The sequence below is a fragment of the Dendropsophus ebraccatus genome, chromosome 5, assembly GCF_027789765.1.
Source record: "Dendropsophus ebraccatus isolate aDenEbr1 chromosome 5, aDenEbr1.pat, whole genome shotgun sequence".
Lineage (NCBI taxonomy): Eukaryota > Metazoa > Chordata > Amphibia > Anura > Hylidae > Dendropsophus > Dendropsophus ebraccatus.
Genome location: NC_091458.1, coordinates 91,910,347 through 91,938,096, shown reverse-complemented (window position 1 = coordinate 91,938,096; position 27,750 = coordinate 91,910,347). Strand labels below are relative to the sequence as shown.

The following is a 27,750-nucleotide window of genomic DNA, read 5'->3' as shown; positions in this document are numbered from 1 at the left end:
GTGATTAATTAATAGTTCGGGCGATTACGTGTGCGGCGATACTAAATATGTTTATTTATTTGTTTATTTATTAATTTATATTTATAAAATGGGAAAAGGGGGGTGATTTGGACTTTTATTAGGGGAGGGGATTTTTTATTAATAAAAACACTTTTTTACTTTTTTTTTTTACATGGTCTAGAAGCCCCCCCTGGGGGACTTGTATATAGACAGCACTGATCTCTCATAGAGATCAATGCTGTGTATATACACAGCAAAGATCTATCAGATCGGTCATAGATTGCTATGGCCTGCTGCAGGCCATAGCAATCTATTGCCGAGTCGGGATCAGCGTCATTCCGACGCTGAGGCCCGGCACGGGCAGAAAAACGGATCTCCGGGGGAGATCCGACCCACTAGACACCAGGGATAGTGTGCATAAAGCACTTCAATGCAGCTGTCAGGTTTGACAGCTGCATTGAAGTGCTTAATTAGCAGAGGCACTGCCCGGCTGCACGTGTCAGCCGGGATCAGCGCCGCTCTGAACACCCCCCCGCGGCACCATGACGTATCAGATACATCATGGGTCGCTAAGGGGTTAAAGGGGTACTCCGAGCCGGGGGGTATTTTGGAGGATCGCCGGGGAGGGGGTGGAAATTAAAGCCGGAGGTCACTTACCTCCCCCGTTCCAGCGCCAGTGCCCGGATCACGCCGCCCGATACTCCTGTCCCGCGGCCGCTTCCTGGTCAGAGCTGCCGCATGAGACGTGACGTGTCAAGGCAGCTCTGCCATTCAGCAGACGAGGCGATCCTCCAAAATACCCCGCATCCCGAAGTACCACTTTATTACATAAGAATAAGAAATATGATTTTCAAATAATTTTTGGAAGCATCTACTGCAAATGACATAATTGTATTTCTTAATTCATGTCATAAAATAAATTCACATAAAAATATATAATAAAAAATACTGTACCTGAGCACATCATGAAATGTAACGTCACCACCGCTATGCAAGCGTTCCATTTCATAGCACATGTGCTTAAATAAAAGCTTATCTTTGTCCAAGTCTACTTCTAATCGGCCACGAAGCAACCTTAGGAGAAACTTCACTCGAAATGTTGGAATGACACCCTGGTGATAAGATACAAAGCAATCACCACCACATGAGGCAACAATTGTAGGGTCATTTTCACACAGGTTTGTATCCACTGTGGATTTGCCAGAACTGTGTGCAGAAGACCCACAGTGGATTACAGTACTAATACTGCAGATGTGATTTTCACAATTATCTTTCACAAGTTGTCGATAACTTCCCCCAAAAAGTCCACATGGATTTTAAAGTGCAAATTTCAGTCAGTTCTTTTTGCAGACCATTTGTGGGTTTACTTCGGATTTTACTTATGGACTTTAGACAAGAAGTAGCTGAACAAAAGCTGTGGAGGACAAGCGGAGTATCAAGGCTAGGTAAGTAATGCTTTTTTCTTCTCTTTTTTTTCTATAGTCCCAGCTACATTCATTTTTTCCAACCAAATGTGGGCATACCACTTTAAGTGTAAAATAAAGAAGCCTTTGTGGCAACATTTTTTTTTTACTATGGGGCACAATTCCCTCCATTCCCCCACAGATTTCTCTGATCAAGAGCTTATGCATTTTTTTTTACTGACAATCCTGTCTTTGTCACCAACTCAGTGTGATTCAACTAGACTGTAAAAGTTTCAGAGTTTATGTCAATGTTGTTGTAGTTTGCAATAAACAATCAGCTATTGCCAATAAATAAGAGACTATGCAGTGCATCCTTGTTATGTGATTATCTCAGTTATATTACCTCTCTTTTATCATCAACCATATTCCATATTATTTGATAATGGCGGAGGTCATTAGGACTTAGTAATTGGTCCTCTTCAGTAGAGTAAAAAAGAGAAAAGTTCTCTACAATTATGGCTGAAAGCAGAAAAATAGATATTCATATTATGGTTTATTCAAGATTTACACTAGATGTATTTCAATAATATGTTAAAAAAAACTTTTTTGTCCCTAATGTACAATGCATTCAGAAAGTCTTTAGACCCTTTCACTTTTTTCACATTTTGTTATGTTGCGTTTTTGAGCTAAAATACCCTATAATGACAAAGTAAAAACAGAATGTTAAACATCTTTGCTAATTTATAAAAAAAAATAAAAAATCTTGCATTGACATAAGTATTCAAACAATTTATTCATTACTTAGTTAAAGGGGAAGTGTGGTGTTTCAAAATTATTCACTAAATAACACACATTACAAAGTTATACAACTTTGTACTGTATGTTATGTTAGTGAATGGCCCCCTTCCCCGTGTTCCCCCCACCCACGCTAGACCCCGAAGTGTGATGCACTATACTCACCTGATTCGTGTCGACCCCATCCGCCATCTTGGGACAATAATGTCATCTTCGGGAGGTCGACCGAACCACTCCATCCGTCCCTCACGCTGGCCCCCCTCTGCTGCATCATTAGCTGAAGGGGGCCATTCACTAACATAAACATTACAAAGTTGTACAACTTTGTAATGTTTGTTATTTAGTGAATTATTTTAAAATGCCGCACTACCCCTTTAAAGTAGCTTTGGCAGTGATTACAGCCTCCAGCCTTCTTGGTTATAATGCCATAAGATTTGCACGCTTGGATTTGGGGGTATTCTGCCATTATTCTCTGCAGATCCTCTCAAGTTCTGTCAGGTTTGATGAGGATGGCCAGTGGACAGCCATTTTAAGGTCTCTCCACAGATGTTCGATTTGGTTCAATTCAGGGCTTTGGCTGGGCCACCTAACCCCTTCATGACCAAGCCCAAAATGACCTATCTACAGGGCCATGTTATGGGAACTCTGCACATAGAGTCTGCCTGTGGCAGACTATCAAAAGAACACAGGGCGGCACAGAGGAAGGTAAGAGACCTCTCGCAGTCCGGGAAAGTGATCAGGACCTCTGCAATCACACTACGGAGGTGCTGACTGGTAAGTGACAGGAGCTGCTCCTGTAACACTTAAACGCTGCGATCGTGTCGTTTAAGGGGTTAATAACAGGCTGCAGCACAATCAGTGCAGCCTGTCATTAACAGTGAGGGCCCGACTGCTGATTGCAGCCAGTCCCCACCTGCTATGAAGCTTGCTCTGCTCCTCATCGTGCTTGATAGCGGGGCATGCACTCTGGACGTACCTGCACTCCCAGGGTCTTCAGTGACAGGCGGTCAGGGCGTACAGGTACGTCAAGTGTCTTCTAGGGGTTCACGGTTATGTCCCTTCCTTGTTTGTTGATTGGGGGGACGTCAAGGCAGGGAGAAGGCATGGCCTCCTCCCACACCCAATTTACCATGATTTAATCATGGCAGAAATCTACACCTGCTCAGGTGTCCTTAGAGAAAACTTCCATAAAACAGCATGTGAACAGGTACATGTAGGCTATTTTTGGATTCCCTACTTCAGATTGTTTTCTGTGAAGTTTCTCCTGCAGTTCTGTCGGACAAAACACAGCAATCGCTGAGCTCAGGGAGACCAGCGACAAAAAAATCAAATGGAGTACTCACTGAAGAGTCTCCATTAAAACATTGCCCCCTATAAATTTAAATATGCAAAAGAGGGGTCTGTAGAGTCTCAGTTACGAGTCTCAAAACACAGGAATAGCCAGATATCCCTCCATGGGAGGAAATCCTATTGCCAAGGGGGTGACTCCCAGTGGGGAGATCACCAAACCACCCTGATACATAGCCCCTTAACTACCCCTAAACGATCATCTGTGGATAGATGCCTGCCTTGGTAAACCCTTGTCATCTCGCAATACTCGCCACAGAGTTAGACTTTGACGTAATAGGGGCCACCCTGGTATTTCCCTATTTATGTTCCAATACTCGCAACCGAGTGGGACTTAAGGGGCTACGTATCAGGGTGGTTTGGTGATCTCCCCACTGGGAGTCACCCCCTTGGCAATAGACTTTCTTCCCATGGAGGGATATCTGGCTATTCCTGTGTTTTGAGACTCGTAACTGAGACTCCACAGACCCCTCTTCTGCAGTTTTGTCCAGACACATTGATATTGAACGAGGTAGAGGTTTTTTTTGTTTGATATGGCCTAATTTAAGACCGGTGGTATGAATATGCCTCTCTTCATAAATATGTTCCTCTTAATGTTTTCTTGTTTAATAAATTAGCAAAAATTTCCAAAATTACATTTTTTCATTCTCATTATGGGGTATTGAGAACAGATTAAAGGGGAGAAAATATATATATTTTTTTTTATTTTACCACAGGGCTTTTTAAATGCATTGTTAAGTCATCATTGGAACAGCAACAATGTAATAATATGGGATACTGGAAATTATAAAGCAATGCACGATCTGCTTACAAAAATCTTAACTTATCCAAGACTTGCAAATGCATGTAGTGATGATCACACATTTAACAGTTTTGAGCTCATTGTTAAGTATCACAAACATTACTTTAACAACCACTGAAACTTACCAACTAAAAGGTTTAACATGATATAGGCAATGATGACATAAAAAGAACAGAAGTACATAAGAGCGCCAGCATAATTTCCACAATCGGTTTCCCAGTATCTGCTACTATCAGGTGTGCAAAAGGGTGGCTGTACCTGGAAAGACAAAATCTGAGTAAATATTAAAAGTCACACATCGTTAATCTATTAGTATAAATTGATAACTATCTATGTTGTCAGCAGGAGCAGATATGTAACTGTAATCTTGCGGGCACAGCAGCTGTGTTTACATGATGACCAGCAGGGGGGTGACAGTGACTGTGACTGAACCACACACTCAAACGTATTGTCAGGATTAAAAAAAATAACATTAGGATCACTGAGGCTCATGGTTTTATACTGGCAGCCTGAGGCTTAACAATTGGCCAAAAATTAATTAAAAATAAATAAATAAAAAAAATCAAATAAATATTTTGATTATATAAAGCATTGTAAAAAGAAAAACAAACATCATTTTCATATAGAAACTAACTGCAAACATCTGGCCTCTGTGTGCTTAAAAAAAGCAAAAAAAATAAAATAATAATAATATGAAAAATAACGTGTAATTCCAACCTAAAGGAAATAATAAATAAAATACACAACACTGTTACTGAGCTATTGCAAATCTAAAAAAAAGCTGGCTGCTTATTAAAAATTTATTTAACTTAAATGCAATTCTGTTTTTCTCTTGCCCTCCGTACTATTCTCAGTTTGTAGAAATCTACTCACCATACAGTCGTGCATTATTTTATTCCAGTCTTCACCAGTTACTATCCTAAAGAGGACAGTTATAGCTTTCCCTGCAGTGGAGAAGTTTGCATGTCTAAAAGAGATCAAATACATTCAAAGTATTAGTTTAATTTCTTAAGTATCCAGCTTCTAAGGTGGAAACACACATGCAGTTTTTAAAGCAGTGTTTTAAGTCAAAGCACACATACCATCTGGTCGGTATTTTATCCAAACCAATAGTGGGACCAAAACACAGGTACAAATCTCCATTGTAGATTTTCTCTGTCTCCACTCGATGCCCAGCACAAACATGATGACCCAACCAAATGATCTTACTGCTTTACATGTAAGACAACACCCTGCCCCCACCCCCAAAACTCTACAAATACCACTAGCAGAAGCCTGATAAAAAGGGCCTTACCCGAAGAACTGCTAACTCAACGTGACATGGGGGTATGAAACAAACTTTAGCAGGCCTTTGCATAACTGTGCCAAAAGCGCTTACAAAACTGCATGTATGAAGCCAATTTCAAGTTGTTCTTCAAGACAATATTAATAACATGTTCTAAAAGTGTGATTTCTTTTTAATGCAATCCTTACCAAGAATTTAAAGTGTCACTATTGTTATAACTTTCAAAATCTAAATCTACAGTAGATGTGATATAAAGCAAGTTTGCAATATACATTCTTTTTTTTTTGTTATAATGGAAAACACAGCACTTCTTGTTTTCTGACTGTATTTTTTCCCAAACAGTCAGAAAACAGGAACAATTGTAATTGTAATTTCAATGTACAATAAACCCCCCAAAATATTATTTATGGGTTGAAACTGGAAAACAAAAAGCAATTTAACTAATTTGGGGGCAGGTTCTGTTTACACAAAGCAATTTACATTAAAGTTCTCAGCCCCATTCTTAGAGCTTATATTGTGGACATTTCATATCTTAACGCATAAAAGATGTCTTGTGGGCTCTCCACTCAAAAATGCATGGTATTGCTGGTGAGCAGTGCTGTAAGGGCAGGACTTAACTGCTGTGGAACCCCATATCTTGACCCACATCGCAGCCGTAGACCCCCTCGTGACATCATCATCGCCTAGGCCCTGCCCCTCCAAAGCCATTAAAAAGATCACTGTATAGGCCCCTTTCCCGGGCAGTAACACAGCCGCAAAAGAAGCTCACATAATATGCATGTATAAGGGTCCTATTAGACAAAGCGATTTCTCATTCTCACTTTTTGGGAAACTCGTTCAACATAACACACAGAACGATAGTTGTTAGTTACAATCAATACTATGATCATTCATTCCTTCTGATCCCAGCAAAAGAAGGAACGATGTGTGACTACATGGAAGATTAGCGAATATTTAGCAAACGATTACTGATGTGAACAGTGACACATGATAGATTTTTGATCATTGCCTGCATACACATGGAATGATTATCATTTAAATTCAAACGATACGACGATTTTTCAGACAACAATCGTCCCGTGTAATAGGGACCTAAAACTGGTCTCACAGATGCTGATTGTTACTCTATTAGCGCTAACTTCATAATCAAAAACTCACATTACAACTATAATTACAGTGAAGGTGTTAAACAGACTTTCACATTAGATTGCATTATTAATTTAGGCTGCATTTACACACTGTTAAAAACAAAAAAACTGTAAAATAGTTAAGAAATCTGTTTTTTTTTAAATTTAATAATGTTTCTATTAGAGTCTATGGAAAAGCATTCAACAGTGCCCACACACAAGATATATCTACAGTATCTATTTAAAAAGTCTGTAATTCCAAGATGGTAATTCACTTGTCAGTGCAGTGATGTTTTGCAATATTGTTTAGCCTACAAGATATTGCACAATCCAACCTTCTGTCATAGTAATGCTTACCTATTAATGTTTTCACCATATTTTACTGTTCCAAAAAGAACAACACCAGCAAAAGCATAGCAAAGAAGCAACAAGAACATTCCTACGATAATAAAGAAACTCTTGTACATGCTGACAACAACAGTCAGCAACAGCATCTTCAAAGTAACCTAGAAGACAAGCATATAAGAATACCATGTTAGAGAAATGTCCTGAGCCATAGTTTTGGTCACATTATTTAGTATTAAGTATTTATATCATGTGCTTTCTAACAGACCTTGTAGTGCAGATGTGTGTAGTACACATGTGACAAATGGATATTGTTTATGGGTTGTACAAAGTTGTCAGAGCCTGGCTACTTATTACTGATCTTAATGAAGTTGTATAACATTTTTTTCTTATTGGAAAATAAATAATATGTAATCTGCCCCTTTCCCTTAGTGGTTTCCTCTAACCATTTTTCTCCTCTGTGTCCCTGAGCATTCTCCTCTGTTGCAGCTTTTTGGATCTGTGTTAGTTTACATAAAGAACTTCCAGGTCACAGGGGTCAGCAGTGACATCACAGCTCTGCAAGCCTGTAGCTCCACCCCATCCTTTCTTAATCTAGCTCCACCTACTCAAACCACAGGCAGGGAAATGTCTGTCTTACTACAAGTGCCCTTTGAGCAGCATGGCGCCTCAGTTTCTGTCAATTACATATATTATAAAATCCACTAGTTTTCTAAATCTTTATCTGTTGTAGGACTACAAGCCCCAGCATGTACATGTTAGGAGTTATAGTCCTGGATTACATATACACTACAGTAGCCATCCTACAGGTGAGTGGGGGTTCTATGAGCCAGGATTAAAATACAAGTTTACCTTAGCAAGAAATAGATAGAATGGTGACTGACATGAGGTGAAGTAGCATCTCTCCTCTCCATATTACACTGCCCTTACATTGTACATCTTTACAGTACAATAACAACAATAAGGGGGGCGATTTATCAAAGCCTGTGCAGAGGAACAGTGGAACAGTTGCCCATAGCAACCAATCAGATTTTTTGTTTTAATTTTTAAAAAAGGAACCTAGAATCTGATCGGTTGCTTTGGGGAACTGTTTCCCGGGTTCCTCTGTACAAGTTTTGATAAATCACCCCTATAGTTCCTTTATTTATATAGCTCCATCTTATTCTGCAGTGCTGTACAGAGAATGTAGTCTCTCATATTGGTCCCTGTTCCAGTGGAGCTCACAATGTTTTGAGAGTGTGAAAAACCCATGCAGACATTGGGGGACATACATGCAGCGGTTATCCCAGGACCCCAACACTACAAAGAAACATGGCTACCCCCTGTGCCCCCCACGACATGGCTGTCCTTACTGCTGCACTTTCTACTGGGCTCAGATATTAGCTCCTCCTACAGGGGTGAGCCATATAAATTTGGAAGCATAACCCCACCCACCTGATGACTCACTGTTCCCTTACTGTCAGGAACAGGAAACAGAAAGGGAACGTGACATCACAGGAAGTAAAGAAAACACAAACAGAGTGGTCATGTGACTGAGCCTGAGAACACGAGTGCTCTAAATAAAAAATAGAAGTGCATGTAGAATATAAAATACCCACAGAATGCAAAGCGATGCTAGTTTATTGAAAAATCCCAGACAACCCCTTTAATATCTACATATTAGTGTGCTGCATATTGTGAGTGATTTGACATGCTTACTGGCTGACTTGATAGGAGATCTATACATAGTTAAGGGCTTTGCATCATAAAGGCTTAATAGAAATTATGGGCGAAAAAAAAACATTTAGGGGCACTCAATATTATGCGCCTTGCTGTGCGCCATGAAAAAGGTGCCTTTTCCGTGTTTTATGCCCCACTTGCCTAAATGGGGGGAGGGGTCTGTCAAGGTGGGGTTTGAGGAGTGGTCTCCTCCCAAGCCTGATTTATCGTGGCAAGCAGGCATAAATCTACAATCTGCGTGTCAGGCCGTCGGACGCCTGATTTACTAAGAGGTGTGTGCATCTTAGTTAATCAGATAGGGTGAGTGGGAGTGCAGCTTTATTTAAGACTGCCTGAGAAGACCACTAATCAATATCTGCTGGAAGCTACAAACAAAAAATTTTCACTTAAAGTAAATGTGTCAGCTACAATTCACGCTGCTAACACGGTTAGATAGCTGTAAGGTCAAGTATTTGCCTATGCTTTCAGGACATAGAAAAATGATTGTATTCTCCAGTGCAAAGTGTCAAAGAAGCTTTTCTAAGCCCAAGATCTACTGCGGGCTACAATGTCTCTTGGCTTTCCCTCCGATCCTTGGTCCTGCTTGACTGTCACGACTTGATGGATTTCTTTAGTGGAGTAGTACGTATATACACCATTTGTTGAAAAAAAAAAAATGTCTTCACTTTTTTCTTTGTGCTTCTCTGTTTCAATTTGTTCAATACCTGGTAGGGATTTTATAAGATTAACTAATTCCTAGGTGAAAGGCATATCAGGTAACAGATAATTTTTTAGAAGAAGCCATTTGAACGTATCAGGATCATAATAGGGATAATAAGGATTTTACTGGAGTAGAAATATGAGTTATAAAGGGAAACTATCAGCAGGTTAGACAAATCTAACCTGCTGATAGCCCCTTATAGCGCACGCTCTATTAATTTTCATTAGAAGGAGCGGGCCAATGATGCGGCAGTGTTCCTAACAGTGCACCAGTGCAAAGACTAACTAACAGAGCAGGACCACCGCCGAGGAGGTAACACACATATCTTCCTCCTCACCATCCCTGGAGCTTTAGGGTCTATCAGCAGGTTAGATTTGGCTAACCTGCTGATAGTTCCCCTTTAAGCAGATCAATCTACTAGTACCTTTTTAATATAGGCTGTCATAAGTTGTCAGTACTTTTAATACTAGGGGAAAGTCCACAAACTGTGCCAGAGATCAGTGGAACCCTGGGGAAGCAAGTGGACAGTTACTAAGATTTACAGAAGGAAATAAGTTTGATCATTTGCAAAAAGTGGGAGGACGGGATATTATAAGTGGCCTGGATTTCTGTGATAGTCAGCCACCTTTTCTCTGTGACATGCATAAGCTGACTAGCAGTGTAGATCCCCATAGCCTTTCAGATTACATATTGTCATTCTTCCCTGCCCTGTGGGAAATAATTCAGACAGGGGATCTTCCTGTATCATGTACTCAAGATCGTTTTCCCCATTGGGGCCATATACGTTGTATTTGCTGAACCACCAATGTCCAGAATTATATGGATCAACCTGCCTTCTCCATCACTTTGCAAATTAATCACAGTGCCCAGGAAATTTTTGTGCCATAGGATCAATACCCCTTGCTTTACACTCCTTGAACCATCTACCTCTCCCACCCAAAATTTGCGCTTCTCCTGTAGCAGCACTACATCTGGGTGGAGGTGCTTGAGGTGCCTTAAGATGACGGACTGTTTATTTGGAGACCAAAGTACCTTCACATTGCAGGATATGATCCTGGTTGCCACCCACAAGGGATAAAAATAAAAAAGACATAAGATAGAAGAAAAGAAATGGAAAAAAGAAGCAGAAGGGTAAGAGAGGGGATAAAGTTTAACTATGAGATACCTATATTTTTATTGCCTGTCTCATACGGCGATAGAGGTGGAAATATCCCCAATAGTTGCTTCTGAGAGAAGGAGCATAAGGTCCCTGGTGGCATACAGTGGAATAAGCATTAATTCCTAGGTGACCAACCGTTATACACAAGTCCTTGCAGTACATTCTGGTATCCCCAGGTGCCTTTGAAGCCCCCAAGGTGACTTTACACTTTCTGCTTGGCCTTTCCTGATGTGGGAGGTCTCCTCTGAGGTGAGACGTCCCTCAATGAAGAAGAAAGTCTCCAAACTCAGGACGACTTTCCTGACAGGTCCAGGTGAAAACAGATATCTACACTACCAAAGCTTTCTCCACTTCTTCTGGAGAGTTGAAGATGGATGTGGTTCTGCAAAATGGCTGGATACTAAGGCTAAATTGGAGCACAGTACACTGAACGCTCTTCGCTTTTTTAACACCTCAGTGGAATAGTCCTCGAAGAACAGGACTGTATATCAATTTAATAGGAGAGGATGATTCCGGCTGCAGAATACCTGTAACAAGGCTGACTTGTCATTGTAGTAAAGGAATAATACGGTAGTATACCTTGATGTGGTTTTTAGTGCAATTTTTAAATTGCTGTGCAGAGCCCTTGGAAGTTGGAGGTCTAGTTCAGTGTGTCCTCTCAATTCTGCAGTAATAACTCAAGACCCAAAGCCCCTGGAAGTTCTCTCTCACAAAGCCAAAATAATTTGGATGGTTTCACACTCTCTGGTAGACCCGCCATTCATAACTTGTTGGGCCGTGTTCTATGTCATCTATTTTGTCACACAGACCTTGGATTTCAGTTTTGCTTGCAGCTAGCTTGCACTTATACTTTCACTGTCATTACAACTTTCTTTCAAAATTTAAATCTACAGGGAATGTGAAATAAAGCATGTTTGTAATTTACATTGCTGGAAAAAAGCAGGAGGAGGGGCCTGTGAACAGAGTGTTGGCCAGCAGGCAGATTCCAGCTGTTCCCCTGCTCATTCCCGCACTGGAGGAGGCTCGGAGGATGCCCATATGTCAGCTGAGAATGTTAGAGAGCCATTTTACTATTTGGCTCCTTTTCTTCCTTACATAACAGCGCTGGAACCGAAAGTCTGCACTGATTTAATTTATATTGTTTATTTGTTTCCTTAATGCAAAATTGTTTAAATAATCCTTATTAAAACCCCCTGCTAGAGCCCCGGACACCTACCCCAGCTCGCCAAGTCCCGATCCTGGAGCCGGTCCCAGGACGGAGATATCCTAGTCGGAAGCCCGGCGCGCGCTGCAGAGATGAGTGAGTCGGATGCCCATAGAGAATGACGGCTCCATTTATTCTCTATGGACATCGGACTCATCTATGCAGCATGCACGCCGGGCTTCCGACAAGGATATCTCCGTCCCGGGACCGGCTCCAGGAGCTTGACTTGGCGAGATGGGGTAAGTACTCGGGGCTCTAGCGGGGGGGTCGGGCGGCCTTCACCCCGGCACAGGGGTGACAGGTTCCTTTTAAACATGCCTTTTGGGCTTTATGCTCTCTCCTTCTCTTCTCCCAGCGTTACAGCTAGCAGTAGAGAGCATAAGGGGATGTACAGAGCAGCTCAGGGTGGAGATCGTTGGAAAAGCATACATGGAGGGCAGCTCACATAGGCTGTGAATAGGGAGGAAAGCACACAAAAGGCAGTTTGTAGGGGAAAATTACATGAGCTGTATGCATGTGTTAAGAGACTCTCCGTCATTCTCTATGAACGCTGGACTCATCTCTCAGCGTGCTCGCAGGGCTGCAGCGGGTGAAATCTCTGTGACTCGACCGGATCCAGAAGCGGGACCTGGCGGGATCAGGTGAGTATAGGGGGCTGTAGAGGGGGGGGGTCAGGAGCCTGTCACCCCGGCACGGGGGTGACAGGCTCCCTTTAAGGGAGGTCACACTTATAGGAAAAATCAAGCTGCAAACCTAATATATGAAGGTCTGAAAATGTATGAAAGAATGAAGAATGCAGACTCAAACTTAGTGCAAAAAATATAACTGAAGGTAAGCAGGCAAAAAGCTTTTCCTTCATGTCAAATGTGTCCACAGCCTTTATGGCTAATTTCACAAAAGCATAATATGGGCACATTTCTGCAAGGCACAACATCTACGCTTGGCCACAGGTCTAATGGCCCAAACTGTCAGTACCATAGATTCCTATGATGATCTCAACTTGGGTCATTGGACCTACAGGTTGCAACAGGACTGGCAGCTTTTATAAATGTGCAGAAATGTGCCCATATTCTGCTCATGTCATACTGGCCAACACTGTAAAACTAATGCTTTTAATTTGAATGCAACTACAATAAATCACTCAAATAATAAAATATTATATCTAATATTAAGCAACCAAAAGCACAATGAATGTGAAAATGGAATGCCTGTAAACTGACAAGCTTAGTTGCATGATGACAAGTGACCATGAAAAAGCCATTTTATGCTCTATTTGGAGATAAAAGTAAATTGAGGGTAGTTATTTTTCTCTCAGCAAGTCTATTTAATAGAGACATGGTTTGGAGACATTCAGGTTCATGGTATATTTAAGAGACCCGTTCATAAAGTATAGCAAAGAAACCCTCTGCTATATAAGGATAAAACAGGGCTTTAAAGTTGGGTTTATTTTGTTAAATATACAAAAATAAAATAAAAATAAAATCAATAAATCAATCAATAAAATCAATAAAATAAAATTGATTTTAGGCTATGTTCACACTACATAAAACTACGCCCGTAGTTCTCGCTGCAGAACTACGGCCGTAGTTTTGAGGGGTGGAACATAACCTTATTTTCAATGGGATCCCGGCCGGAGCATACACACATAATATGCGCTCCGGCCGGGATCCCATGCGGCGCCGGAAAAAACTGACATGTCAGTTTACACAGTGAAGCAAGCGGCTCCGGGCGCTTGCTTCACTGTGGGCTATGGGAAGCTACCGGCCAGGATGATCCGTCCAGAGACCGGCCGTTCCGGCAGATCGAAAACAGAAATGCCATACATCGTGTGAACATAGTGTGAACAACGGCCGTTGTTCACAATCTAGCAGCCGGAAATAATTGACATGTCAATTGTTTCCACTGCCGTATTTGAGCAACGGCCGTTGTTCAATACAGTGTGTGAACAACGCCGTTCTTCCCCATAAGAGTCAATGCATTGTATTATTTTAAGGCAAGAACGGCTGTTGTTTTAATTGACAACAACGTTCTTGCCTTAAAAAATAGTGTGTGAACATAGCCTTAGACTGTAACTGTCATTTAGCAACAACTTTGCAGAAATCAAGTACAAGCAATATTAGGAAACTATAATAAGTTTTATTATGCAAAAGAGGTTCTTTCTGTACTCAGAAAACCTGCTTCTCTGCAAAACAGCTTTATGTGTCCATTATGGTCTATGGAGGGGGGAGAGATCGAAGGGGAAAGTGAAAAGGGAGAGAAAATAAACAGCCCATGTATAGGAGCCAGCACCGCACAACATCCTGTAATCTTTCCTCCCCAAGTTCCGAAACCAGCACTGAGCAGTCTGACCTGTGAGTCCAGCATTTTATGTGGCCATTCTCCAAACTGCACAGGCTGTTTCTCTCCTCTTCCTGCTCACATCCCCCTCTGCCCCTCTCCCCTTTATAGGCTATAATGGAAACAGTAAACCTGTCTTCACTTTGTTCTTCTGTAATGCAGATGACTTTGCCTTGATAAAGAACAGATAAAAATTAAAAGGGGGTTGGTGGAAAACAGCTTTGTGAGTACAAAAAGAAACTCTTTAGGCTAATAAAACCTATTTTATAGTTTCATAAAATCACTTGTAGTATTGATTTCTGCAAAGATGTTTAAATGACCATTACACTTTAAATGTTCTGTGCAATGTTGGAGCAATTTGTATGGATCTTGGATATAACAGCAGTGTGTGTAATATTAGCAAACTTTGTAACATATAACTTATTAAATGAGAAAAAAACCAAAGATACTTACATGCTTTCCACATATGGAGAAAAACCGAAATACAATAATACAGGCACCCATCATATATGTATATTCATTCTGAAATGAAAAAGTTCACAAGTTAAAAAAAATAGCTTTATTAGTGAAACCCAATCAGTCTAACTAACTACACATTCAAAATGGAGACTTGAGTGTTTGCATGGATGTTTTTTCCATATCTTAAAGGGTATCTGTCGTTATAACTTTTAAAGCCTCATTCAACAGTAGATGTGATATAAAGCAAGTTTGCAATTCACATTATTTTATTTATTTTTTCCTTATCATGGAAAACCCGGCACATCATGTGTTCTTACTCTTTTTGCCCCTAAAGAGTCTAAACACAGGTGTGTTTCTCAGGTTATATGAGCACTTACAGACAAGGCAGTCGTGATTGACTGGCACATTGAGCCGTGACACTCTGTACTCGCCAGAATTCATGTGCTCAGTCTCTTTTTTTTTCCCAACCAGCAGACGACTTAAAAGCTGCCTTCAAGAGACTGCACCTTGATTTCAGATAAGTTCATCTTTGTTTTACGTCATGATAAAAAAATAATAAATGTAAATTTCAAACTGTATTTCACATCTACTGTTAATTTACATTTTGAAAGTTACAATGACAGGTACACTTTAACCCCTTAAAGACTGGACCAATTTCGATTTTTGCGTTTTCGTTTTTTCCTCCTTGTGCTTAAAAGGCCATAGCAGTTGCATTTTTTCACTGCCACTATTTGTACTTTGCAATGACAGGCTTCATAAAGTACACTGCATAACCAGAAAAAAAAATATGTGGTGAAATTGAAAAAAAAAATAATATTTTTTTTTATTTGGGGTTATTGTGTTTTTACGCCCTTCATCCTGGGGTAAAACTGTCTTATTATATATGTTCCTCAAATCGTTACGTTTACAACGATATGTAACATGTATAACTTTTATTTTATCTGATGGCTTGTAAAAAATTCAAACCATTGTTAACAAATATATGTTCTCTATTCCCAGGCTTATAGCGCTTTTATCCTTTGGTCCATGAGGCTGTATGAGGTGTCATTTTTGGCGCCATGATGTGTTCTTTCTATCGGTACCTTGATTGCGCATATGTGACTTTTTGATAGCTTTTTATTGCAATTTTCTGGATTTCATGTGACAAAAAAATCAATTTCGCATTTTGGCGTGTTTTCACGCTTACACCGTTTACCGTGCGAGATCAAGAATGTAATAATTTAATAGTTCAGGCGATTTACACACGAGGCGATACCAAATATGTTTGTTTGTTTATTTATTTATTTATTTTTATTTATAAAATATTAAAAGGGGGGTGATTCAGACTTTTATTAGGGGAGGGGATTTTTTATTGATGAAAAAAATTTTTTTTATTTTTTTAACTTGAACTTTTAGTCTCTGGGGGACTTTTATTATTACTGCAGTGATCTTTCATAGAGATCACTGCAGTATACGTACAATACACTGATCAATGAGATCAGTGTTAGATTGCTTCTGGCTGCAGCAGCCCTAAGCAATTTATTGCCGAGCCGGGATCAGCGTCATACAGACACTGAGGCCCGGCCCAGGTAGGAAGAAGGTATTGCTCACACAGTGAGCAGGCGGAACATTCAATTGAGCAGAATGTAGGAGCAGGACCTGTCAGTGTCCTGCTCCGACATTCACTCCCATAAGCCGCCGACACTTCATGCCAGCAGCCTATGGGACTCCGGGACGTGACCTCTGCAGCAGGCGTGCTGATGTGACGTCATCACACCTGCCGGAGGTCCCGTCCCCGCGGCTCACAAGATGGAGCCGGAAGAGAAGAAGAGCAGCCACACAGCCTGGATTAGGTGAGTAGGATCTTTGTTTTTTTATGTATAGGTGGGGGCACAGCATGCAGGGGCCATTTATACTGAGGGGGCAGCATGGAGGAGAGGCAGAGCAGGGAGAGGGCACAGCATGGGCATTATTACTATATGGGGGGTACAGCATGGGCATTATTACTATATGGGGGTGCACAGCATGGGCATTATTACTATATTGAGGGCAAAGCATGGGCATTATTACTATATTGAGGGCACAGCATGGGCATTATTACTATATGGGGGTACAGCATGGGCATTATTACTATATGGGGGTGAACATCATGGGCATTATTACTATACTGAGGGCACAGCATGGGCATTATTACTATATGGGGAATACAGCAGGAGGCATTATTACTATACTGAGGGGCACAGCATGGGCATTATTACTATATGGAGGGCAAAGCATGGGCATTATTACTATATGGAGAATACAGCAGGAGGCATTATTACTATACTGAGGGGCACAGCATAGGCATTATTACTATATTGAGGGCAAAGCATGGGCATTAGTACTATATTGAGGGCACAGAATGGGCATTATTACTATATGGGGGTACAGCAGGGGCATTATTACTATATGGAGGTGCACAGCATGGGCATTATTACTATACTGAGGGCATAGCATGGGCATTATTACTATATGGGGGGTACAGCAGGAGGCATGATCACTATATTGAGGGCACAGCATGGGCAGTTTGGGAGCCTATAGGAGGGAGAAAGGGAAGCAAGTTGCTAGAAATGTGCAGAACCTAATATGTTTGTCTGGCAGGTTCTGAAGAGATGAAACCTTGGTGCAAGAAGTCGTCACGGAGGTCTGGACCAGATGGAGAGGAAACAGAGACATCTCAGATCAAAGAAGATGTCACCTGTGAGTCCCTGAATGGCAGTTTTTATATTGTGTATAACATTATTTGGTAGGGGTGCCCCAAGCTAAATTTTTTTTCTAAGGGGTGGCCCTAGGTGGAAAAGGTTGGGAAGCACTGGTCTATGGGGTTGATTGAGGTGTCATTCTTTGCACCATGACATGTACTTTCTATTGGTACCTTGACTGCGCATATGTGACTTTTTAATCGCTTTTTATTAAATTTTTTCTGGATTTGATGCGACCAAAAATGCGCAATTTTGCACTTTGGAATTTTTTGCGCTGATGTCGTTTACCGTGGGGGATTAGGAATGTGATAATTTAATAGTTCGGGCGATTACGCACGTGGCAATACCAAATATGTTTATTTATTTGTTTATTTATTTATATTTATAAAATGGGAAAAGGGGGGTGATTTGGACTTTTATTATGGGAGGGGATTTTTTATTAATAAGAAAAACATTTTTACTTTTTTTTTTTACATTAACTAGAAGTCCCCCTGGGGGACTTGTATATACACAGCAGTGATCTCTCATAGAGATCACTGCTGTGTATATACACAGCAATGATCAGTGAGATCGGTGATACATTGCTTTTGGCTCCTGGACAAAGCGGCAACAAAACGCGTTGGAGTGTGGAGGAGTGGGGTCAGGACGCATGGCCACTGGGTCGGTATAGGGTGAGAAGTGGGATGAGTTGGGAGGTGTTTGGGCCTTTTTGGGTCTGAAGCACAGATACCGGGATTCCATGCAATTTATTTATTGGGGGACAAGTGCAATACTGCACATGTGATTTGTTGGTCGATAAGGGCTTGTGCAATATAGGTAATGTACTGATCTATGTGCAATATAATTAATACACAGGCTATGTGCAATCTGACTGTTTTGTTCCCTTATTTTATGGTGTTAAGATAGTCCTCTGCTAACAATATACCATAGATTTGGACTTGATTTTTAACTCCCATTAGGATCTATTAATTTCCATTGCCCACAAATGGACTGTATTTATTGTGTGTGAAATCTATTTAATTGTTTGATTTAATGTTCCTGACTCCCGATTGATATGGTTTTAAATGTCTTCAGTGTATGTGTTTTTATGGGGGGACTGGTTTTTTGTTGAAATAAAATTCATAAATTTTCCAACTTATGGTTGTGGACAATATAATTTATGGGGGATTTTTTGCTATATTTAATTGTAAAAAAATCTCATATTGTAGTATTTGGTAAAGGTTTGATGTTCTTATGTAGGTGTAAGATACACTGCTTTGGCCTGCTGCAGGTCATAGCAATGTATTGCTGAGACAGGATCAGCATTATTGCGACGCTGAGGCCAGGCATGGGCAGAAGGATGGATCTGACCCACTAGACACCAGTGACGTGCGACGCAAAGCCTCTAAATGCAGCTGTCAATTTGACAGCTGCATTTAGAGGCTTATATAGCCGGCGCGGCAACGGGACCCGTGATGGCTAATAGAGGCGCTCTCCGGCTGCAGATAGCAGCCGCGAGCGGCGCCGTTCAGAGCGGGGTCCCGGCGGGACCCCTCTCTGAACTCCCCCTGCGGCACCATGACGTATCAGATACATCATGGGTCGCTAAGGGGTTAAACAACAGCTGTTGTTGCAGGTTTTCAACAACTGCCGTTGTTGAATCACAGCGGTCGATTGCATTAACCCCTCATGGAAGCCTGGCCGGAGTGTATACACACTGTATACACTACGGCCAGGATTCCATGTGACCACACAGAAAACTGCCATGTCTTTATTGTGCGACTGCTATTCAGTGAACAGCGGCTGCACAAAATAAACTGTGCACACAATGGAAAGTACGGCTTCCAGACATACTTTACATTGTGTGCGATGGCTAATTAATGTGCAGGCACACCCAAATGTGCCCGCATTCCAATTAAGTTAAAGTGATGTTCACCTGGCCAATACTGCAGTATCGGCCAGGTTGAACATCTCAGACAGCTTCCACTGTTTTGCCATGTGTGAACATGGCCCTAAATGTTTTTGCAACCTTAATACAGTAAACAATATTAGTAAAGGCATCTTACTAGTAAGGCAAAATGAAGTATGACCCAAATAACACCAAGGGACGTCACAAGCAAGTCATAACGATTTCTTCTGCTTTGCCAAAATCCAGCTGGTGACATAGCTGTAATCTTCATTGTTACCTTCACAACACAAATCAGTTCATTAATAAAAACTGGAATATTTTCAGCATTTTAGCTGTAGACAGAATATGGCAATCTTGTTACTTGCTAACAAATAGAAACATGGGGCGGAAGATGCACAGAATTTAATTTTAATATACAGGCCAAGTGTATAACATGTTTTACTAGCACATTGCAGTGCCTATTATTATTTATTAAGATGCTGCAGTGACATTAACTGTAGGGCTTTACACAGAATTATTTTGCTGGAACAAATTGTTATAATTATAGGAAGCAATATGGTTAGGACGCGATAGTAATACAGTTGCTTTATAATACTTGGGAATATTGGAGGATATTTCTGAGAGATCTACACAATCTTTATCTACTGCATAAAAAACCCTTTATATGTAACGCCATGCTGTTATCATAAACACTCAAAAGTTACCTCCAACACAAAAATGAAGGTGAAAACGACTGACATTGTTGCAAGAGGCACAGTCACAGGATCATCAACATCCCACTGAGGAATAAAAGAAAAATATATTTTAGGTCTCATTTAATCCAGAACTACAGAAACATGAGATAAATAAAAATGATAGGGAATAGGCACTAATGTATTTAAAGACAGTAATGAGGTAGACTGTAGGAGAAAAAGCAGCACATATTAAATCTGAAGCAAAGTAAGCACCATATCTAGCATATAATGGCAGTATTAATTCTTTGTATTTACTTCAAGTGGAATGATTAGACTGCCATTAAAATTAGTATTCTCATTGCTGGGGGTCTGACAACCTAGATCCCCACTGATAAGAATGGGGATGCAACTGCCTGGAAGTAAGCGACAGTGCTCAGCCGAGTCAAGTGCAGTGCTCAGCCGAGTTAAGAATACTCATTTAAGTCCAGTCCTTTATAGTAACTGTCAATGATACTGCAGTTTAAAACCAGATAAAAAAACTTAAAGAGGTGGTCCAGGCAAAATTAACTTCTCCCCTATCCTTTGGAGAGATTGCGGGGGTCCAACTTTCGGATAGCTGCTTTTAATCCATGATCTGTCCTTGGGTCTGTTCGGTAGGGTATGCAGTTATTGTCCAGAAAAACAACTTTTAAACTTGCAGCCCTGTGTCAAACTGGTGTGGCCTACAGTGAATGTGCATTCAGCTGGCACAACCTCTCTATCCCTCATCACCAGCCTCTTCATCATTAGGAATGCTCCAGGCAGGTATTCTCCTATTCCTTGTCTGATAACTGCACAGGTGCCTTAACGATCCAGACCATGTGCCGTGCTCAGAGAGGTGATGAATAGTAGAAAATCTGCCTGGAGCATTCCTAATGATGAAGAGGGTGGGAAGGAGGGAGAGAGAGGTCTTGCCAGCCTAATGCATAGTCACTCTAGGCCACGCCAGTTTGACACAGGGCTGCAAGTTTAAAACTCTCGTTTTCCAAACAATAACTGCATCACCTGTTTAACGGACCCCAGGAGACAGATTTTGGATTAAAAGCAGCTACCCGAAGGTAAAAGCGGTTTGGGGTGGGCAGATTGTGGGTACAGAGTCACTTTAAATTTTAGTGACAGGTACACTTTAAGGCTGGGTTCACACTATGTATATTTGAGGCTGTATTTGGTCCTCATGTCAGGTCCTCATAGCAACCAAAACCAGGAGTGGATTGAAAACACAGAAAGGATCTGTTCACACAATGTTGAAATTGAGTGGATGGCCGCCATATAACAGTAAATAACGGCCATTATTTCAATACCACAGCCGTTGTTTTAAAATAACAGCAAATATTTGCCATTAAATGACGGCCATCCACTCAATTACAACATTATGTGAACAGAGCCTTTCTGTGTTTTCAATCCACTCCTGGTTTTGGTTGCTATACAGCCTCACAAATACAGCCTCAAATATACATAGTGTGAACCCAGCCTAAGGCTATGTTCACACTATGTATGTGTGCGGCTGTATTTTTTATGCGGCTGGAAATGTGCGGCTGAAACTACGGCTGTGGGAAAAAAATAGACATGCGCCTGAAAACATATGGTTATTTACTTGGAAATCTGGTTCAACTAAAAATAACAAATAAAATCTTTAGAAAGTGATGCAAACACCTCTGGATGCATCTGGGAAAGCAGGGAAACAGTTTACATGAATTGCTATTACCGGGGTTTGCGATACTCTGCAGTATGCCGATGCCTCTCATGGTTAATATATTGAATTAATAAAACACATTTTCGTTGTAATAAAGTCCCTTTCATTGTTCAATAATTAAATTTAAACAAATCCATCATTTTGCAATTAAATATACTGTTAAAATAAATATATATATAAATAAATGTATATTTATATATATATTTTTTGACAGTATATTTAATTGCACAATAATGAATTCGTTTAAATTAAATTATTGAACAACGAAACTGATTTTATTACAACGAAAATGTGTTTTATTAAATAAATATTAATTAGTACAGGAATGACAAATCCGACGTAATCCACAGGATACCGATATCTGAAAAACAAAAAGGGAGAAACACACAAAAAATACACAAACAGGAGCACAACACCCATCATTGTGAGCGGTGTTGTGCTCCTTACAGTATGCAGCATCTTTACAGATTGCTGCTTACAGTCTGACCCCCAAGGGGTTAAGGGAGGATGTATTGCATCCCCCTTAACCCCTTGGGGTCCAGACTGATGTCAGACTGCACCCATACCAGCAAGGAAGGGGTTAAGTGACCCCCCTTCCTTGCTGGGAGGGGTGCAGTGCAGGGGAGGGGGTGGGGAGAGCTGTATACTCACCCCCATGTGTCCTCTTCGCTGGTCTGCAGCACAATGAAGTCACTGTGCTGCGGACCCGCTAATTATACGTGCGCTCAGCCGATCAGCCAATCAGCTGAGCGCACATATAATTCAAAATGTTTCTTCTAATAATGCTATTGTGATAACATAATTAGAAGAAACATTTGATGTTTTAAAGTGATTAGTACAGAATGCTCTATTACCGGGAATATGAATTAACGGCTTACTGGAGCTTCCTGTACTAATTAATATTTAATTAATAAAACACATTTTCGTTGTAATAAAATCAGTTTCATTGTTCAATAATTTAATTTAAACGAATCCATCATTGTGCAATTAAATATACTGTCAAAAAATAAATATATATATATATATATATATATATATATATACATTTATTTATATATATATTTATTTTAACAGTATATTTAATTGCACAATGATGAATTCGTTAGAATTAAATTATTGAACAACAAAAGGGACTTTATTACAAAGAAAATGTGTTTTATTAATTTAATATATTAACTATTAGAGGCATCAGCATTCGGCATCATTGCCGGCTATTTTTGAAGTACTCCGTACGGACCGCCTGTCAATCCACGGCCGCATTTCCAGCAGCAAACAATGGTCTTGTTCATTTTTTATGGGTCTGTTTACGATCGGGCCATAGATTCATACATAGTGTGCACTGTGCAGCCGTATATCGTATACTTTCCAGCGTACGCATGAACCGGAAAAATCCGGCCGATGATTTACCGCCCGCAATACAGCCGCGCAGATACAGAGTGTGAACCTTGCCTAAGGGGGGACTTTATGAATGGCTTTGAGTAGGTTTTGACTTTTTTACACCAGTTTTATGGTAAAAGTACTGATATATTCCTCTTAAGGCTTTAAAAAAACTTGCATAAACGATCCCCATATACTTTAGACTTTGATCAACTGAACCCACCGGATTCATCATTAATACGTTCAATACATACAGTATACATGATTTCTAAGCACTGGTATTGCTGAAAAAGATTGCTACTGTGTATAGCATACCTTTACAGACAGCAGAACTGATTGGGCTAGGACAAGCACTGCTATAGTCCTCTTGAAAAATGGATGTTGTGTTATGTCATACATTCGTGCTCTAAAGCCATCATTATCTAGAAAATAAAACCAATCAAATAAGACAGATCGCACAGTAGTGTTGAAGGTATGTATGTGATGCTGGTGTAAACGGCAACGGAAAACGGGCAGCACCGCTGTATGCATATCTGTGCTATACACAAATATTCACACCCTTACACTGGCATACAGTACTACAAACCTACTTAGTCTAATCTTCTGTGGTGCAGACAATCTCCTCACATTTTCCATCCTTGGGGGGGGAGGTGGGGGTCAAAATGTACTATTACGCGCAGAAGTGCGGAGTGGAGCACAGCAGCACTATAGCACTGAATAGCAGACATAGGCGATTAGCAGCAGAGGGGGCCCACTCTAACTTAGGGTCTACTGGGGGAATCTCCAAGTAAGCCAGTCCAAGTCTGGTGGGCCCCAAAGCGTCTGCCCCTCTCTGCCCCCCCTAATTTTGCTACTGACGTATGTCCTGGGTCTTTTAGGGGTTAAAAGCAGAAAAAATCAAGTCCTCAGATTCTGGGTCATTTCTATATTAAATAGTACATAAAGACTGTCTTTAAAAAAGCCCTGCCCCCTTTTCCGTGTCCATATGCCTTTTAGTAAAATCATCGGGCTCTGCGTCTGGCACTGGCATTGTGGAAGAGATCTACGCCTGCTCTAGAGCAGGTGTGGATTTGCATCATGATTTACTTCTGTGAGTGGGCATACATCATGATAAATGTGGCATAGGAGGAGGCCACGCCTCCTCCCTGCCTTGCCGCACCCCCTACCCCCCATCAGGCGAGTGGGGGCTACGGCTGGTGTCCACCAGGGAGAAGGCAAGAGTTCAATATGACACTATGAGCCTGTTGCATAAGTGATTGCATTCACAAAAATATTAACTAAAAAATGTCATCATTTTACCAAAATAATATCTCATCCAAGCAGTCGACACTTAAGGCTCCAAGTGTAACATAACAGATCTGTTTCTAGTGACTTCTTATCAGGATCCCAGAACCAGAGATATAACAAACTACATTAACTAAATGAGCTGATCTTCTGAATTAATCTTATAAATGTACAAGTTTATAGTGAACTAATCCACAAAATGAACTAGATTTCCCATCACTAGTCCTAACCAGCCTCCTCCATGGGGCACTGTCTTCGTGGGTACTAAAGTGAATGCTGACAGCATGAATGGGTGAATAACTCTACCAATCACCTATCCCAATGTTGCATCACCCCCCCCCCCCCTCCGCAGCTAGCACTCTGTGTTACTGCGCTGGTTGCACATAGCTAAGGCCAGCCATGCATACAATATATTTTGATAATAATACTAATATTTCATCTCCTAGAATTTATGATATTTATTAATTCATTGAATTCTGTGATGTAAGATGTTAGAATACACTGCTCATCAGGCACCTGTGTAATAACTAGCATACAAGCATAATATGATGCATGCATTAGTCAATGTAATTCAATTTGTCCCTTTTTTGTTACATTAAAGAATTGTAATCTTTGTACCAGAACAGTGTGGATTTAAATTACCGTCAATAACTAGGATTATTGTGCAAGTATTGTAAAAATGAGCAACTGTAATAGTTAAACAGCAGTGAAGCTTGTGGAGCCATGGGACGTAACCAATCAATGTGCTCTCTTTTACAACTCTAAAACTACTTATTTGCATGCCCTCACTTCAAGCTGACACAACCACTTGGTTCATAACCTTCCATAAACATTATGGAAGGCAAAATTAGTGTAGCAACCAGTTCTGATGACCAAACACATGAGAACTGCAGCCCTACTAGTCAAAAAATAACATATAGAAATTGGTAGCACAGTAGCAACAGCAATAGCACAAATCAAACATTTACCATTGATTTATTTTTTATTATTTACCGTTCTTGTATATATATATATATATATATATATATATATATATATATATATATATATAATTTTTTTTTTTAAAGGAGAAGTCCCATGAAAAAAAAAAAAAATAAAATAAAAAGAGCGGACAATACATTGGATGATTCCTGATGTTGCAGCAAAAGTTTCTGGGGCTGCGACGAACCCAGGCAAAAATCACATCTGCCGGCTGTGCAGAAGAAATGAGAGCGGTACTACAAGGACATGGGTAAGTATGCATTGTTTATTATGTTCCTGCACCCCCTGCCTGCAGGACATTATTTAATTTCATGGGACTTCTCCTTTAAGTTGCTTTGATAAAAATAAGAGGACAGACATTTGCAAAACATTTAGAAGTTCTGTTACCTGGGCGAGGAGGGAGATGAAGTGGCTGAGCTATCTTCAGTCTGCTTTTAAGATCTTCCCATCTCCTTTGATCAACAGTTAGCAAAGCTGTTCCCTGAGTTAAGAGATGCATAACAATTATATAAGCTATATATAAAAAAGGAAAAGTTAAACACCAAAGCCCAGTGGTATAAGTTTATTTCTAAAAGACACATAAATTAATTAAATATAACAGGTAACCATATAAAAGTACCATACTGTAACACCTTATAAACAGGCTCTATGTGAGGTATATGAGTACGATTGGTCCATTTCCCAAATGTAAACATTTACTTTATTGGACTTAAAGAGCAATCTACTTTTAAATCCCACAAAATAAATGTATCTGTCCAGTAACAGACAAGATTATAGGGTTAATATTTCTCCATGAAATGAGAGCACCATAAAGACACAAAGACATGATGGAGTATCTTAATGAAAATAACACAGCACCAGCATGGATTTATGAGGGATCGGTCCTGTCAGACTAATCTGATCGGCTTCTATGAGGAGGTCAGTTATAGACTGGACCTGGGGGAGGCTGTGGACGTTGTGTATCTGGACTTTTAAAGAATTATAAATTCTTGAAAAATGTATAGTATGGTACCGTGTTAGCCAGAAAAATCCATATCGTGGTAAATACTTCAAATCAAAGTATTTTAGGAGTGATACCTTTATTGGCCAACAAAAAAACTGTTAGAGCTGTGAGCTTTCGGGATTCACAAGATCCCTTCGTCAGACAAGTTCACAAATGAATGACTTACAGAAACAGCACAACATTTTAGGGATGTTACAAGCCAGAAGGGAGAGACATCTGTGAATTGGGGAGGGGGGGGGGGGGGGGGTGAGGGGGTATATACATCACATAGATAAGCCAGGGCAATAAAAAGGACTTGTTGTAAATTAAAGGTTATTTGGAAGTCCAAGATTGTTGGTCAGTTCAGTCTTATCTGTGGAGTGTGTCCATGTAGTGGGTCATAAATCCAGGTGCCAGGTTTAATCCATGTGTTAATGATTGGAATGTTTTTATCAATTTGAATTCCCACACTTTCCTCTCTCTGTCACTCTGGAAGTGACCTTTGAGGACCATAACCCTTAAATCTGTTATTCTATGGTTATGTTATTCTATGGTCCTCAAAGGTCACTTCCAGAGTGACAGAGAGAGGAAAGTGTGGGAATTCAAATTGATAAAAACATTCCAATCATTAACACATGGATTAAACCTGGCACCTGGATTTATGACCCACTACATGGACACACTCCACAGATAAGACTGAACTGACCAACAATCTTGGACTTCCAAATAACCTTTAATTTACAACAAGTCCTTTTTATTGCCCTGGCTTATCTATGTGATGTATATACCCCCTCACCCCCCCCCCCCCCCCCCCCCCCCCCTCCCCAATTCACAGATGTCTCTCCCTTCTGGCTTGTAACATCCCTAAAATGTTGTGCTGTTTCTGTAAGTCATTCATTTGTGAACTTGTCTGACGAAGGGATCTTGTGAATCCCGAAAGCTCACAGCTCTAACAGTTTTTTTGTTGGCCAATAAAGGTATCACTCCTAAAATACTTTGATTTGAAGTATTTACCACGATAAAGAATTATAAAAAAACAGCACTTTCTTTCTGTCCGCAAAAACAGCTGCACCCCTGTCCTCAGGTTGTGTGCAGTATTACAATTCAGCTCCAAGCACTTCAATGGAACTGAGCAGTAAAACTACACCAGATGTGGAAGAAAGCAGCTATATTTTTCGAATCCTGGATAACCCCATTAACTTTAATCACTTATTTCTTTTTTACATATACTGATCAGCTATATAACATTAAATATCTCCCTAATATGGTCTCCCTCATGCCATCAAGTCAGCTGACTTTTTTTCAAAATGTGGCATCCGTCAGCAGATCCTTTAAGCTCTTCAAGTTACAAAATAGGACCTCTATGGATCAGACTTGTTTTTACAGCACATCCCACAGACAATAAATCTGATTGAGATCTGGGGATTTTG

At 40.4% G+C, this 27,750-nt stretch overlaps 1 protein-coding gene across 1 annotated transcript in view; it reads right to left on the bottom strand.

Annotated features, from left to right (window-relative positions):
- NALCN (sodium leak channel, non-selective) overlaps positions 1–27,750 on the bottom strand; it is a 420,693-nt gene that overhangs the window by 10,439 nt on the left and 382,504 nt on the right. Inside the window, exons 32-41 of the mRNA XM_069970713.1 lie at positions 25,726–25,819; positions 23,389–23,495; positions 19,995–20,069; positions 19,448–19,567; positions 14,677–14,745; positions 7,117–7,265; positions 5,221–5,314; positions 4,473–4,605; positions 1,807–1,922; positions 955–1,112 (exon numbers count right to left, since the gene is read on the bottom strand). Coding sequence (XP_069826814.1) covers positions 955–1,112; positions 1,807–1,922; positions 4,473–4,605; positions 5,221–5,314; positions 7,117–7,265; positions 14,677–14,745; positions 19,448–19,567; positions 19,995–20,069; positions 23,389–23,495; positions 25,726–25,819 — 1,115 coding nt within the window. The remainder of the gene's footprint in view (positions 1–954; positions 1,113–1,806; positions 1,923–4,472; positions 4,606–5,220; positions 5,315–7,116; positions 7,266–14,676; positions 14,746–19,447; positions 19,568–19,994; positions 20,070–23,388; positions 23,496–25,725; positions 25,820–27,750) is intronic.